Raw genomic sequence first — 16,602 nt, forward strand, 5'->3', positions numbered from 1 at the left:
ACACCTTGAGTGTCATGGTGAAACCGTGAGAGTTGAGAGGTCTGCTAGTTCCCCTTGTGCTATGTCAATATAGGTAACAATTTGCTACAGACACATTTATTATATTACACATAGTCATAAACTGCATAAAATGAATTATGTCTAAGGTTCTAGCTATGTTCAATGAGCAACACTACAAAAAAAAATTCTGAAGGGGGGGGCACTGCCCCCCCTGGATTCGCCCCTGTGCTGGTATTTGAGCTACAATAAATTTCATGGCGCTCTTTATAATGATATACAAGGTCACGTGACGGCATTTTTAAAAGGAATAAGTACCGTACAACGTAATAATTCGACGGGGAAAATTTTTGACGAATGTGCTGACTTCAGCATTCTAATTTACCAGTCACATGAGCTTTGACGAGGAATTGATTGTCAATCGGGTCAGACCCGGATGACCCGGAGAAAATGTGACCCGGATGACCCGGAGAAAATGTGACCCGGATGACCCGACCCGGTTTCAACGCTGATTTACTTGCTACTGCTAGAGTATTGCGGGAAAAGTGAAAAGAGAGTATAGAGATAGAGCATTGTGAAAATAGGGCAAGTGGGTACATAAAATTTTCCTACCTTTTCAAACTTTTATCGCCCATAACATTTTGTGCCAACATGCTATGGCCTTTAAGCATGTTAAATACAAATGCGTGCGTGCATGTGTGTGTGTTTGTATTTTGTCACTTGACACATACACCACAGAATTTCAACTCCACTTTTATTCTACTACATGTATCTTGAAACTTTCTACAGATCTATGATCATGTGTTTGGTATTAATAGGTTCTACGACTGCTTTGTGTGGGACTAAATTTGTCTACATATTCCTGCAATTTGTTGGTGCTACATGAACATTACATGTGAGCATAATATATAGAGTTGCTACACCATGCCATTGGTAATATTTTGTGCAGTATCCAATAGTATTAACTGCATACATGCACATGAGGGCACACATTAATGGTTGTTATTACAAATAAGTAAAATTTTCTTTGTGTTCAGTAAATGAAAATGCCCTCGACAATGTACATATCCACAAAAATTTGAGACAGCTTGAAAATCAAGTCACCTTTCTCCCCCATTAAATTAAAGAAAGCACCTAAACCATACAATGTTCAATGGGAAAGTAGGGATACAAAATCTTAGATTAATGGAAATGAATATGTACCGAAACTCAATGTATCACTAAGGTACCGGTGGCTCTTTACCACAAGCTAATATGTTACATTCTTCGGAACAGTCACCTAGTTGATATATACTAAATAATAATGAGTTTATTAACTACATGTCAAGTAATATGCTAATCACCTCAGAGCCCATAAGTACCGTGTTGCTTATAAGTTGCTGATCACCACTTTGCATACCAATGATAATTTATGAATTACTGTGACCAAATGTTAAGCTAGCTGCTATATGGAGGAATGGCATACAGAGATACAAAGAGTTAATACCGCTATTATTAATTCTTGGAAATACCTTTCAGTGGTTTTGCTTTCTATCACACAAACTTTTTGGATAAAAACAAGTCCTTGTTTTTGATTCCAGTGTTTCTGTGATCTCCATGCATTATTATCAGTATGCAATGTTACAGACCTCAAGGAAAATAAACTGAACTTTTTAACAATTACCACCAAACAGTTTTTCCTGTAAAAAGATGAAAACCCACAATTCATTACCTGTGTATACGAAAATGTCAACTCAGTTGTTGCTCAAATGAATATTAAGCTTGGCAACAAAGGATCTCCTTAATGAATCACATGAGTATGATATCATTCATGATCCACATGACTATGATATCATTCGTGATCCACACAAACCTGTTGCACACAAATCACATTCTCAACTGTCCATTTCTAGAAGCTACCTAGCCTTCTTCAACATCCTATTTGCTATATCATGGATATAAAATAACTTCATGCATACTGTAGCTATTACAAGAAATGAATTATATAAAGCGATTGGGTTTTGGGATTAACTTACATCAGCAATAAAGATGTAATTTATACTGTTTACATCAAATCAAGAGTTATTAACTCTTGTTGTTGTAATATGCTTTAGGTTGATAAAGAGTGTATGGCAGTTGTGTGTGTGGTGTATGCAATGGTGTATGACAGCAATGTACTTAACTTGTACTTCTGTGCTGTCTTTGAGGACAGTGTTCTCATGTTGGTGTGTCTTTTTGATGTTCCCATGGGTATAAATTGGTTGGAGATTGTACTCATTTGGTACCATCATGTATAACAGAGTCCAAGTTTGCTGATGAAGCTGTGCAAAAAGTTGGATGCTCTCAGTTGGTATGATTTAGCCCAGGACCACTCAAAGTGGTATGATTTGTGTCAAGCTACCTTGTCTGGAAGAGATGCCAAAGGTCCTACTGTGGCTACTGGCTCCTTTGCCTGTGGCTATGGGAGGACTTTTAGATGATCTGGCAACTTAACTCAACATCACAAGTACTGTACTGGTCAACCTCCTCCACCACAACAGACAGAGTTCTACTATAGGTGTGGCAGACGTTTCCATAGCAAAAGTGACCTCACCCAGCATCAGCTGCTGCTTTAGTCAAGTTTCAGTTCTTTGGATTGTCAGTTGACAGGTCAATAAAGTGTGTGGGTATATGATCACAAAATGTTTATGAATGGAGGAGGAATACCCTTCTTCTATTCATACCAAACCAAAATAATTGGACCAGATTTATTATTCCAGGCGTACAGTCACTGTATATGACCTTTCTTTTAACAAACACTACAAAAATAGAGAAAATGAAGGTTATTACAGTAGCAGGAGCCTATATGCATTGCATTTTGTAGTGCTTATGGCATGGGTTATACTGATGACATAATAGAATATGCAGTCATGGATTTAGATTTTTTAAATAAACACGATAGTACCAATCTTAGTGTACATGCTTTGCTCCAACCAATAAATGCATCATATCAATGTACTTCAGGATTTTTGGTTATGCAAGAACATACAGTTAGCTGCTTTGGACTACTATAGTCAATACTGGTGGCAATGCTGTGAATAAAGGAACAACATCATACGTATTAGGAGACAATACAGAAACATACTTAGATTCATCGTTTTCAGCATTTATAACTTCTGCTTTAGTATACTCAGTAAGTCGAACATACTAGGGAGAAAACCAAACAATTAAGTACATAACAAATGATGTGAAAGGTGTGCATCTTATGGATGTATACTTGTGCTATGTATGCACGTAGGTGAGTTGACAATGCAAACAAGTCTACCACAATTGCTGTACATACCTAAACGAAGGTGGACATATTTTTCATACTCCAAAGTACTATAGCAATGCTTCAATTTTCCTGTTAACAAGTTATTTATTTAATACAACAATTAGTGACACATAATAGACTATAGAGTTTGCAAGATTCAGCAGTTATAGAAATAGCATCTGATCACAGCTCATGGATTGGGAGCAAGTCTAGGGCACTCACTTCAGCATCAGGTTGTTTATCAAGGAAAGTACTATAGATATTATACCAGTACTAGAAACGATGCCTGAATAATATCACCGTTACTTACCGCATGAAAACACATTTGTTAATCAGACGTTCCATAGAATCCATACATTCAACGTTGTTGATGTGCCCAGAGGGCAACTAATTCCTGAAAGAAATTAGAAACGTATTCATATACTGTACAGCAAATAATTAGCTACTGGAAGTAAGCAATTGTGTAAATTTATCCAGGTTTTCTGACTCTATAGTAGATATTGGTAAGCTGTTCCATTCCTTGACTGTTCTCAGAAAAAATGAATGTTGATAAGAACTAGTCTGTGTACTATGTTGAATAAAATGATTAGTGTGATGTCTGACTAAGCATTGTGTTTTCAAGAGGTATGATTTGTCTAACCGTTATCACAGAATTAAGTCATCTGCTACACTTTCATCGTGGAGACTTATGAAGGGTGGCATACCCCAGGGGAGTGCCCTGGGGCCATTGTTGTTTTTAATTTATATGAATTCCCTTCCAGCACAGTTGGCCAATGGTCTACTTTTACAGTATGCGGATGATACAACTATTATTTGTACTGGTGCCACCCCAGCTGCTGTACAAAATACTATGTGCTCTCAACTCTCATTAATACAGCAGTGGATTTTACAGAGTAAAATGAAAATTAACTTTAAAAAATCTTCCATTATGTGGTTTAAAGCCTCCAATCATTCCACAAAGTTTGCACATCCTCCTATATCTGTTGGTGGTGCTGTTCTACAAGTGACTGAGAAACAGAAGTATTTAGGACTTATTTTTGACTCTACTATGTCTTGGACCCATCACGTTGCTAATGTGTGCTGTAAAATGTCATACTATCTATGTTTGCTTAGGTCTCATCGACATGTTATTGACAATAATTTGATGAAGATGTTATTGGAATCCCTGGCATTGTCTCATTTGTCTTACTGTGTAACAGTTTGGGGACCATCACTGGGAAGCACTCTACTGCAAAGGCTTCAGAGGATGCAGAACCGTGCAGTAAGGTTGTGTTATGACCTCAGGAAATACGATCATGTGTCTGAATTTTATCATAGATTACAATGGTTGCCACTGCCTTATTTTATTCAGTTTAAATCACTGTGTTTAATGTACCACCAGTACCACCAAGTTAAATGTATTCCACTTGAACCACCAATTGTTTTCGGTGAAACTACTTCTTATAGTGCAAGGACACCAGTATATTTTGCGAACATACCTATGTTCCACTTATGCTTTACTCAACATTTTTTTGTTATAAAACTATTCAATGGTGGAATGCATTACCATCATCTGTAACTGACTGTATTAATTCTCCATTTTATGAGTACGTGGATGTCCTTAAGCAGCACTGTTACTCACTCCTTTGATAATATTAATATGATTGTAACTATATGCATGTTTTTGTTTTTGTGTGCGTTGTAAGTTGTTTACTTTGGTTGTCTTTGTATCGGTTATACCTTGCTTTGTTTAGTTTTGTGTGTACTATCTATGTATTGTAATGTGTCCCTCCGGGCAAGGAAGAACGGCTGTAGCCGATTGCTCGGAGGTTAAATATATAAATCAAATCAAATCAAATCATGAGACAGATAAGTTGTGAATTCCCTTACAAAAGTTTTGTAGTCAAATAATTCTATACCTTGCTTCAAGTGAGGGCTGATACAGAGACTCTAACATGTTGGTTACACTGCTAAATCTATTATACCCACCTGGCGTTTATAATTATAACTGCACACATGCAACTATGTATCAGTATCAACAGAGAATACAAATAGACAAGCACACAAGCCTCTGCTCGTACCGATAACTGGCCAAGGTACAGCCAATGTACAAACTGTAGTATGAGCTAGTAAGCTGGCCCAGACTTCAATTTTACATTCAAAGTTCCTAAGCGTAAACTAATTTCAAAACATGGGAATTACAAGTTCAGTGTTGCAAGAATGCAAATAAACGAGGTACAACAAATCTGCTGACAGTTTATGTGTCTTGATGTAGTATAGGATATCTCCTAAAGGTTAAGATTTGAATACTACATGAATCAGTATTGGGAGTGTACTATATCAAGATACTCTAGTACAGCAGTCACCTAACTACTCTAATAGAACATTCAGTGGAACCATATAAGTTGGTTCTGTTATGCACTTTATTCAATCCGTCTCCACTAACAGATGCATGCATCTATACATAATCAATAGCATGAGCCCATTTGAAATGCCTTTATTTACAGATGTATCTACTTGTACAGTAACTTGAGGATATAGTCATCGGTGTCATAGAAACCCTTTGCAGATGATTACCTGATATATAGAGTTACCCATAGTACATGTACAGTAGACCATCAAACACTTCAGCAAGACTTAACAATGCTGTCAAAATGAGCGGATAAATGGCAAATGGCACTTAATATCAGTAAATGTAAGATAATGCAAGTTTCAAACCATCATAGTAAGAGTTTGTTCACGTATGTAATGAATGGCATCCCACTGGCAGTTACAGAACAACACTTGTTCCTTGGAACCAAATTACATCACAAACTCTCATGGAAACCTCACATATAGATTACATTAATGTATGTGTGATAAGGCAAATAAAACGATTGTTTTTATTTTGTTTTTTTAAAAAGAAATCTCCATCACTGCCCCAAACATCTACGTGAACTAGCATAATACCCACGTTCACCAATATGGGATCCTTACCACCAATCTTATATAAATCAACTTGAGATGGTCCAGCATAGAGCTGCTTGTTTTGTGACAGGAAAACCACTAACTGAGTATCAGGTGCTTCCATCACATGTACTTTGAATTGCTGTTTCTTGTTTTTTTTATTTACTTGTTATATTAGGGAGGAAATCACTAACATCCTAACAACATTAAATTGGCCAACACTTCAAGAACGTCGCAGACAGGCAAGACTAGTTTTACTGCCGTATATAAAATACTACACAATTTACTAATTATACCTAGCTGTTATCTTCCATCTGTATCAAAGACCTGCTTTTCACACAAACTAGCCTTTTGTGGAACCCTTCTTTGGAAAAATTGATAATAATTATACAACCAAGTACTAAGAATAATACGAAACGCGGTTAAAATTACGTCATAAATAAATAAATAATTAATAATTAATGTTTGAGAAAACTACGAGGCCTAGAGACATGAACTAACCGGGGATAGATTCGCCTATGAATGAAGGCACAAACGTATAATCGTCGCTCCTGTTTGTGCTGATGACTTGACCATACGTGTAATTCTATATAACGCCCAGTACCACACCCTTGCTTAATTACTTACATATTGCGCGAAGAAGATTAGTGATGCCCGTGCAGGAGAGCCAGAAGCCACTTGTGTAAACAAGAAGATTACAAGTAAGTTTTTATGTTTGTAACATCTCAAGTCTCCATGCCAGCTGCCAGTGGATTCATTCACGTGAATAAACAATACAAGAAAACATTAAACTGACATATGCCACGCTCTTTACAATAAGCTTACAGTTACATATAAAATACAAGTAAACAATTTTGTCTTGTGCAGCTGGCATGGCGAACTTTCTTTGTGTTGGTGTCAGGCAATTCAATACGTGCTTAATCTTTTTTGCCTTCACCTGGCGTAGCTACTAGGCTCCTTCATTCAAAATAATTTCACTATGTTAAAATCTCAATGTAAGAGAATCTTTGATTTAGCAGCGGCAATTTCAATATCCTCTTCTAGGAGAATATTTATGGCGAAGAGCTGCCAAGAATGGTGTGTGGACTTTTGAACATTATGTTGGCAAGACATTTTTTCATTATTAATTGTGTGTGTGTTTTGTTTTTTGTTAATTGTACTCCTTGCCATGCCCACCTGTGGGGCTTTTTATGCCCTATTTTTGTGGTAGCATGTGTCCGAGGACATTTGATTGTAATTGTTTGTGTCATCAATAATACTGATGGTTCTTCTCTCTAGTGGCTTGGCTGTCTTCCTTTATCTGGTTCATCTGGCTTGCATACGCCTACAGCATTGTGTAACTATCTCCTGCAAGTTGTGTATGCATAACTATAGTGTGTCACCCATCACTGTGCCATTGCTACATCACTGATGAACCTTACTTAGCTCTAGTTGATGTTGATATGCATTGCTGTATATTGTCTAATAATTTTTATCTGCATGGTGATGTTGCCTATAATGTATTGCTGCATACAATACTGCAATAATGTATAGTTCTCTCCTGTATGTTTTGTATACATATACTTTGTACACATCACTGTGCCATTTATACCACACCAATGATGTACTGGCACTTAGCTACTGGTGGCCTTTAGTTACGATGCCACTATTGTGTTATATCTGTCACTACTGTGACATATTGAGTTGATTTGGGGATAATGCATTCACCACCTAATAGCCTCACCGGGGGGCTGTCACGTTGGTGTATGTACTTGGTTGTATGTGACGCAGTTCTAGTAATTATATAACCAAGTACTAAGAATAATACGAAACGCGGTTAAAATTACGTAATAAATAAATAAATAAATAATTAAATAATTAATAATTAATGTTTGAGAAAACTACGAGGCCTAGAGACATGAACTAACCGGGGATAGATTCGCCTGTGAATGAAGGCACAAACGTATAATCGTCGCTCCTGTTTGTGCTGATGACTTGACCATACGTGTAATTCTATATAACGCCCAGTACCACACCCTTGCTTAATTACTTACATATTGCGCGAAGAAGATTAGTGATGCCCGTGCAGGAGAGCCAGAAGCCACTTGTGTAAACAAGAAGATTACAGAAGCCACTTGTGTAAACAAGAAGATTACAAGTAAGTTTTTATGTTTGTAACATCTCAAGTCTCCATGCCAGCTGCCAGTGGATTCACTGATTCATGTAAATAAACAATACAAGAAAACATTAAACTGACATATGCCACGCTCTTTACAATAAGCTTACAGTTACATATAAAATACAAGTAAACAATTTTGTCTTGTGCAGCTGGCATGGCGAACTTTCTTTGTGTTGGTGTCAGGCAATTCAATACGTGCTTAATCTTTTTTGCCTTCACCTGGCGTAGCTACTAGGCTCTAGTGGCTTGGCTGTCTTCCTTTATCTGGTTCATCTGGCTTGCATACGCCTACAGCATTGTGTAGCTATCTCCTGAAAGTTGTGTATGCATAACTATGGTGTGTCACCCATCACTGTGCCATTGCTACATCACTGATGAACCTTACTTAGCTCTAGTTGATGTTGATATGCATTGCTGTATATTGGCTAATAATTTTTATCTGCATGGTGATGTTGCCTATAATGTATTGCTGCATACAATACTGCAATAATGTATAGTTCTCTCCTGTATGTTTTGTATACATATACTTTGTACACATCACTGTGCCATTTATACCACACCAATGATGTACTGGCACTTAGCTACTGGTGGCCTTTAGTTACGATGCCACTATAGTGTTATATCTGTCACTACTGTGACATATTGAGTTGATTTGGGGATAATGCATTCACCACCTAATAGCCTCACCGGGGGGCTGTCACGTTGGTGTATGTACTTGGTTATATGTGACGCGGTCCTAGTAATAATAATAATAATAATAATTTTTAACTTGTACCTTACCAACCCAGAATCGACTTGTACAAGTACTCCTTCCTTCCAAGAACTGTACCCAAATGGAGTGATGATACTATTGAACCTAGAAATATGTAAACAAAAATTAGCACTAATCATGTAATTAACTAGGGGCATAGGGAGGGGATTCCCCCTGTAAAATTTAGACATCTGAGTTTACAGCTAGCACACCATTTAGTGTGGCAAGACAAAATAAGATATAGTGTATTGCCCAGTACAACAATTGATAAAGCTTGCATTCATCTCTCATGGCAGGATTTACAGAGTTATTAACATGAGCCCTCTTGAAAACTTGTTTAAAAGACTAATATACTCTAATAGAACAGTCAGGTATATACATAAGTTATTAATAGAGTTTTTCAGAGATAACACTAAATGTAAAACTGAGCATGACCTTATAGCTTTGGTGTGCAGTGTTTAAAGAAGTCCAGTAATTTATCACTTGGGCATGTAAATATAACCCATGCTAGCTATGCATATTTGTAGTTATAATGTTTTGATTGTAAGTCATTCCATTAATTTTGTATCATGGATTCATGGTTCAAATTCTATATATACCAGTGAGATAACCAGGCTATAATATATATGTGTCTCCGCTATGCCACGGTGTTATGTATGCTGTCTGTTTCCACTAGGCTACCAGGGCACTTACAATAAATTACTATTTTTTTGCATAAATATAGCAAGTTGATTCATTAAAATATTGAAAGTCTCTCAGTGGCTGGGCAGACCCCTACTTCTGGTCAGGGGCGGAGGAAGTAGTTGATATGAGGGGGGGCTGGACTGACCCAGACTTAGTCTCTGGTTTGGTATGGTGAGACCAAAAAAAAAAAAGGTCGCAACTAGCTGACAATGGCTGCCCACCTCACCAACTACGCATTAATAGTTAATAAACTACATAAAAATCCTTACATAACTCGCTACACACTGCTCTAATACTGTGACAGCTTTATTAGAATGACTGCTCTATTAGAGTATCTCGATCTTTATCGCGGTTTTCAGCCCCACTCCAAGAAGGATACCTTCGGCGTGGCATCATTCTGAGGGGGGGATTTAGCCCCCTATAGCCCCCCTTTTCTGCCGCCTATGCTTCTGGTAACTCAATACTGTTGTTGCATAGATAATAGACACCCCACCCTGGATTGGAAACTCTTAAGCGCCCCCTGACCAAACCGCGTTTCGCGCCCCTTTACATCATGGACCAAGTGGTTTCATAGCTAACTGCGACTGGTATATAAAGCAGCGATATAATGTATTATACAGTTAAATCGTTATCTACATGACAATGGCCGTTTCATCTGAGTATGACGATTGCAAGACCGTTTTGCATGATGTTTTTGAGTCAGAGGAGCTGAAAATCCAATCAGACTACAGTGCCAGAATTAAGCAAACGGTAGAAGAGATCTGCACTGGAACCAGTAACGAATTTGAAGAGTGCTTTCTTCGTGTTAAAAAGGGTGTATGCGCTATCAAAAGTGAATCTAACGTGAAGGAGCCGTGTTTCAGAAAGATGTACTTGTTTTTCAGTGGCCGAGAAGCTACCAGAACTCATCAAGATGTTACCTGAAAGGCTTAATGATCCAATACTATGGCAGGTATAGCTGATCTTATAGCGTACAATAATTTGATTGGTATACTACCACCCCTATGTATTATCTATGAGATTTTCATGTAGCTATATATAGCTATAGCTAGCTAGTTAATCCATACATCCGATATTAACTGCATGGTGTGCCTATATAGTTATATTATATGATTGTTATGTGATTATGATGTGACTGTGATTATATATTACATAGATGATAGTAGAAAGACTGTATACAATGACACCTGATACTCAAGTACCAATGTTTAATGTGGATGATGATGATGAAAGGATTCTTAGTGATGTAGAAGAGAATGCTATCTTCTATGTAGCTGGATATGTCATCAGGAAGCTGATTTATAAACATCAAAGAAATAGCAGTGAAAACTCTAAAGTGTTTGTTTCAGCCCTATGGGACATGCTAGGTGAAGACTGCAACAGTATAACTGCCATAGCATCATATTGCGAGTATGTGAAGATATGGTTAAAGAACAATGATCGTGGAGGACTGAAGCATGTGTCTATTGACACATATAATTGCTTCAAAGCCATTGAACTGGTATCTTATAAACTACTCATTAAGGGCCACACAAAGAATGAAACAACACTACAAACATTGAATGACCCAAATGTAATATTCCATTGGGAATTTATCTCAGATATTGCTGATGAAGTAACATCATTAGCATTGTTGAAGGAGGTCATAGATTTGTGGTTCACTATCAGAGGATTTTCTGTTGCTAACAGATTATTTGAAGATTATAAAATAGCATCCAAAGCGAACATTAAAGGCAAAAAAGGTATACGGAAAACACTACAGTGACTAACATTGCATTGACTATTATGTGCGTATGAACAATTTTGTATGTGTATAATTATCATGTAATAAAGTCAGCTAAATTTTATTCTCCTGCTACATGGACGTTTGGGCAGTGGTCTTGAGAGAGGTGATAAGTCCAGCGTTTGTCTTTTACGAGTAATGCTTTTACTGCCTCCCAATGCAAGAGATTTCTGAACTATCAATGCCTGAGTATTATCCATAAACTGTGATACTGATGGATTATCATTACGATGACCCCTAGCTCGCTGCTGAGCAAAGAAAACTTCTACTGTGTCCTGGTTAAATCTCTCAGTCAATAAGTATTCTGCTCCTTTAAGTGAGAGTAAGAAGTTGGCTAGTTCAGGCAGTGTATGTGCTGTAAAAAAAATACATTATACGCATATAACATAGTACATGTCTTATAATGATAATAATGCTTACCACAAATCCTTATACCATCCAATGTCTGCTGTGGCAAAGTGCAATACTGTTTCGCTTCTTTGGGAATGGATTGATTTTCTGCAACCCATGACTCCCAATCCCTCAGGTATGGCAGGAGAGTATCTTCAATCCACTAGAATAGTGCATGCAGTGGCTTTTATGTAAACTTTTCTATGGTTTACCTTAAATCGAATATCGTTTAGTTCTATTGGCTTTAGGTTTGGTTTCAATTTTCTATCTGCCTCCTTCAGACTCCGGGTATTAAAAATGTCAAAAAACTGGTCAAACACTCAGCAAAATTTTTCTGTTTCTTGTGTATCGCTGGCTATGGGTGTCTTACTAAGATTGTTCCTTAGGGTTTTAAAACCATTTGCCACTGTAGTACTTAACACCTGTGATGTGATCCAAACCATTTGCCACTGTAGTACTTAACACCTGTGATGTGATCCATCATAAATTCATGTGCAACATGACGCTTTGTACCTGTACAGCTAAGCGAACAGTCATCCTTGAATAGGACGTTAAAACTAAATGCTCTCTCTTTAGTTTTTGCCCAATATACAGTCCTGAGTTTGCTGAACTCAGTTCTGCTAACTCCACCAGATGGGACCATCTGATTTCACATCCATTGTTCTGCAATATGTAACAATACGTGATTTGCATTGACAATAAGTTGTTACACTTACAATGAGGTTGCGAGATCTGTTGTGCTGTGAGTTATGCCAGGCATTACGAACTGTTTTTATCAAATGTGGTACATCCGCCATGAAGTAAATGTTACCAGATCTATTCTATGGTTGTTGGAATCCCCCTTCAAAAAATCCTGGCTACGCCCCTGTTAGCTACATAACTGTATTTGTACTTCACATCAGCATTATTATACCCCTGGAGGGTCCTGCTGATAATCACTAACAAAAGAAAAACTATGCTGTAATTGACAACATGTGTTATGCAATCCACTGTAACCTGCATACATCTATATTGTAAGGTGATTTTTTTAAATTAAATAAAATACCCTTTAATCACAATGTTGAAAAGGAGGAAATTCACCTTGCAAGATAAAGCCATACAAAGCACACAAGAATGTGCCAACCCCCACTGAGTTGTTTGCTACATACTGAAAAATGAAAACCACACAGGAAATGAACTGATTACCGACGTGTGGTTAGCTACATGCCGTTTAATCATGTAGGTCAATGCGTGCATGCATGCAATTCATGATTAGCTATTGTTATAGCGCAAGTTGTAGTTAGCTAGTTCGTCATTCGTGAGTAACGATGGTATTATCGAAATTAAAGATTTGCATCAGTGCCTGCATTTTGATGTGTTGCTGCAGTATAACGACAGATGCAAAACTTGATCAAGTGTCACTTTCATTTTCAACCACTAATTACACCGCGATTGTTCCACAGAGTCACGAAGAGTTCATCGCTATTTCTGAGAACGAGGCGATCGTCACCAGCAAAGACACCTTATACCTGCTGCAGAACAAGGGGAACACTAGCAGGATAATAGCCAAGCAAAGTTTGCAAAGTCAACTGGCAAGGGAACTATACGCTTTAGTATTGGAAGACGATATATATGTTGTAGTGAATTACGATGGAAAGAGCGTGCACGTGCACAAGTATTCTCACAGTGCCAGTAACGATGGCCTGAAACACTGGAGAAGCTATCATTTGAAGTTGCACCATGTTCCCACTAGCAGATTAATTGTGTCTATCCACGTGAGAGATGGCAGACTGAATATCAATGTTGCACATGTTATTGAGGACAAGCTAATTAGACTGCATGATCTGAACCATAAGCGCAATAGAGGCATCGTCGAGTTACCTCCAGGCTGTATCTGTAACAATCTCAACTGCCTGAAAACAGTATATAACAGCCAAGGTCAACTAATTGTAGACTGTGCTAGTGGAAGTCGGTATCTCTGCAATACTTATGAGGAAGAATTTTTTCCTTTGCCGTCATCAGTACATCGGGTTGTTACCAGTAAAGTTGACCGCTTTTTAGCAGTTGCAATAATGCCCATGGAGGACCTCAATCAAGATCTTTTATTAATCTTGCGTTTCAGTGATAACGGTGGTGATTCTACTTTAATAACTGTAGCGATAGCACAACCTGAAAGGATATTTGATTTGGATGTTGTTCGCATGAATGGTACAGATCAAGAACTGGTGTTCTGTGTGAGCAACACCACCTTACACTATTTTATGCTCAAAGACAATGATACTTCTCCTGATACTCAATCATTACCAATACCATCAAATGTGATAATTTCTGGAATCCGAGCAGCCACTGATTCTTTGTTGGCAGTTGTACTTGAATATGAGAATGATACAATTGCTGCATTTATTGATGCCAATGTGATAGAACAGGAGAACGTTACCTTTGCTAATGAAACTGAGTCTTCTAATGACACCATTGCAACATCTTTTAATGAAACCTTTACCTCAACTTCTAATATCAATATTACAATGTCTTCTACTGTGTCTTCTACATGCAAGCCATCTGAGCAGCTAACACAAACTGTTACTAAATACGTCACAGTGACTACATCAGTTGTGATGCCAATACCTTCTACTTCTACCCCTGGCATCAACACCACAGTTACCTCTCCAAATAATTCCTCAAAACCTGTTCATGAAAATCAAAAAGTCATAATTCTTCTCTTGCTTATCCTTGTTGTCTTGATAGTTATATTTGTGTTTATAATACTTATTGCCTTTTACAAGACATGCCAACACCATTGACAACACTATAATTATGAATTTGTTTTTAAATTATATTGCAATTATTTTGGAATCACTTATGAAAGATGTAAATTTTTTTCATCAATTTGTGTATAATTTTTATGTATAGTACAAAGATTCCTATATTAATATATTGTATGTATTACTGTGTACATGCATATAAAAATATGTTGTAGAATCTCACTGATCTCAGTTATGTTAATAATGAAAGGAGAAATTGGGGGGGAAGGGGGTTAAATTTGCGTACTTGGTTTTACATGAGTAATAATTATCCACAAACCAAACTTCAAATTCTGCATAAGACACAGTTACATCTACTTCAATCATTAAGCTATACTCTTTACATAGTAACTATGCAGAATTGCAGATTGTACAGTTGTAGAGGTTTAAAGTATTCAATCAATCACCTTGTGCCTAATGAATTCTTGCCATGAATATACCGACCAGAAAGAACTCAAGCATTAAGCCCCTAGTTGTGTGAAGGTATAAGTTTTTGAGTGAGGCAAGCTAGGGTTTGAAAGCGTGAACCAATCCTAGCTCACCTCCCACCCCCAATACAGACAACAGGTCCTCTGTTATAGCATTAGGGTCAGGTTCAGGTTTGGTTTCTTCATCACCACTGACTATAGGTGCGGTTCATTCTCCTTAATATAGCATCCCTTCTTGACTTGCATTTATAAGGTAACTGGCAGTGGTGAATAGTAAGGAACCTGGACTATAGTGGTGGTCACAGGTCAGGGATATATTAGTTAGAAACATTTTTTTGTGCATTTGGCGATCAGTGTCAATAGCCTCAGCCTAAACATTAATTATAAGGTATTCAGTTTTTCTTTACTAGTGGAAAGTAGCCTGTATGCTATACAGGTGGAAGAAGGGTGGGTGAATATGACAACTGTCCTAAATCATCACATAATATACAGCCTGCGCCATAAATTGTTAGCTAGGCTACACTGCATGGTATCACTCCACTGCATTGATGTACCTTACTATAGTACATTCACGTTGAGCTGAATCCTCAAAAACATTTAATAACTCATGGATGCAATTACACATGATCTTGAAATTTGGCTCATTTGTAGTACTGCTTGACCCACTAAAAATATTTCGAAATCTTTTTGTTCAAATGTTTGACATAGTATTTATGGCCAATCAAAATTTTCACAATACATTTCCTACGGGGAAGCCATATAAGTACAGTGTCCATTACAGCCCTTTCCCGAACTTGTAATGGAGCCAAACCGTACGTGTCTGTTGTTGACACCTTTGCTGTTACCAACAATTATCTGGTTGGCTGAAATGTTAACTCTGTTGAGAAAAAATCCACTTTTAATTTTTAGCTGTTTTTCAGGATTCAGCTCAACATGAACATACTATAATACGGATATAAAATTAAATGTGAACATTGAAGTAGACAGCTGGCTATAGTGCATACCATATAGAGGGAAACTTTGGCGAATTTGGCGATTCGCTGCAAATTCGCCAAAGTTTAATCCGCCAATTACTCGTAGCGCCTTAGATTAGCATCTTTATAGCTATAGATTGAGCTTGAATTCGCCAATGTTTATTTTGCCAAATGCAATTTTAGCTTGCTATTCGCCAAAGTTACCCCCGCCAAGGTTTCCCTCTATAGCTACAGTACATTAAAATAGTAAATTTGCTAATTAAGTTTGTTGACTATAAGTGGTTTTTGAGTAATTATGGACTACAATTATCACCAATATGATAGAACCAACAATTCTTCCTATCACAGTACAAGTGCATGAAAGTGGTTGAACGTCTGTATTCCTATGCCATATTATTTTATTGTAATAGACAAAAAAAACTTAAGAAATCAACTATTTGATTATAATATATATAGGCTTT

At 37.3% G+C, this 16,602-nt stretch overlaps 1 protein-coding gene across 4 annotated transcripts in view; it reads left to right on the forward strand.

The window, feature by feature from the left end:
* The first annotated feature begins 6,637 nt into the window (after window positions 1–6,637).
* The window catches only part of LOC136238403 (uncharacterized), a 105,994-nt gene continuing 96,029 nt past the window's right edge, over window positions 6,638–16,602 (forward strand). The window contains exons 1-3 of one of the 4 annotated variants that reach the window (XM_066028850.1): window positions 8,037–8,330; window positions 8,580–10,738; window positions 10,943–14,926. In XM_066028850.1, the coding sequence (XP_065884922.1) occupies window positions 10,700–10,738; window positions 10,943–11,551 (648 nt within the window). In that variant the 5' untranslated portion in view covers window positions 8,037–8,330; window positions 8,580–10,699 and the 3' untranslated portion in view covers window positions 11,552–14,926. Of the gene's footprint in view, window positions 6,895–7,471; window positions 7,958–8,036; window positions 8,331–8,579; window positions 10,739–10,942; window positions 14,927–16,602 lie in introns of those variants that run through there. The other 3 variants (XR_010692965.1, XR_010692964.1, XR_010692966.1) reach the window with 3 other exon arrangements.

Source organism: Dysidea avara, chromosome 11 (assembly GCF_963678975.1).
Source record: "Dysidea avara chromosome 11, odDysAvar1.4, whole genome shotgun sequence".
Taxonomy (NCBI): Eukaryota; Metazoa; Porifera; class Demospongiae; order Dictyoceratida; family Dysideidae; genus Dysidea; species Dysidea avara.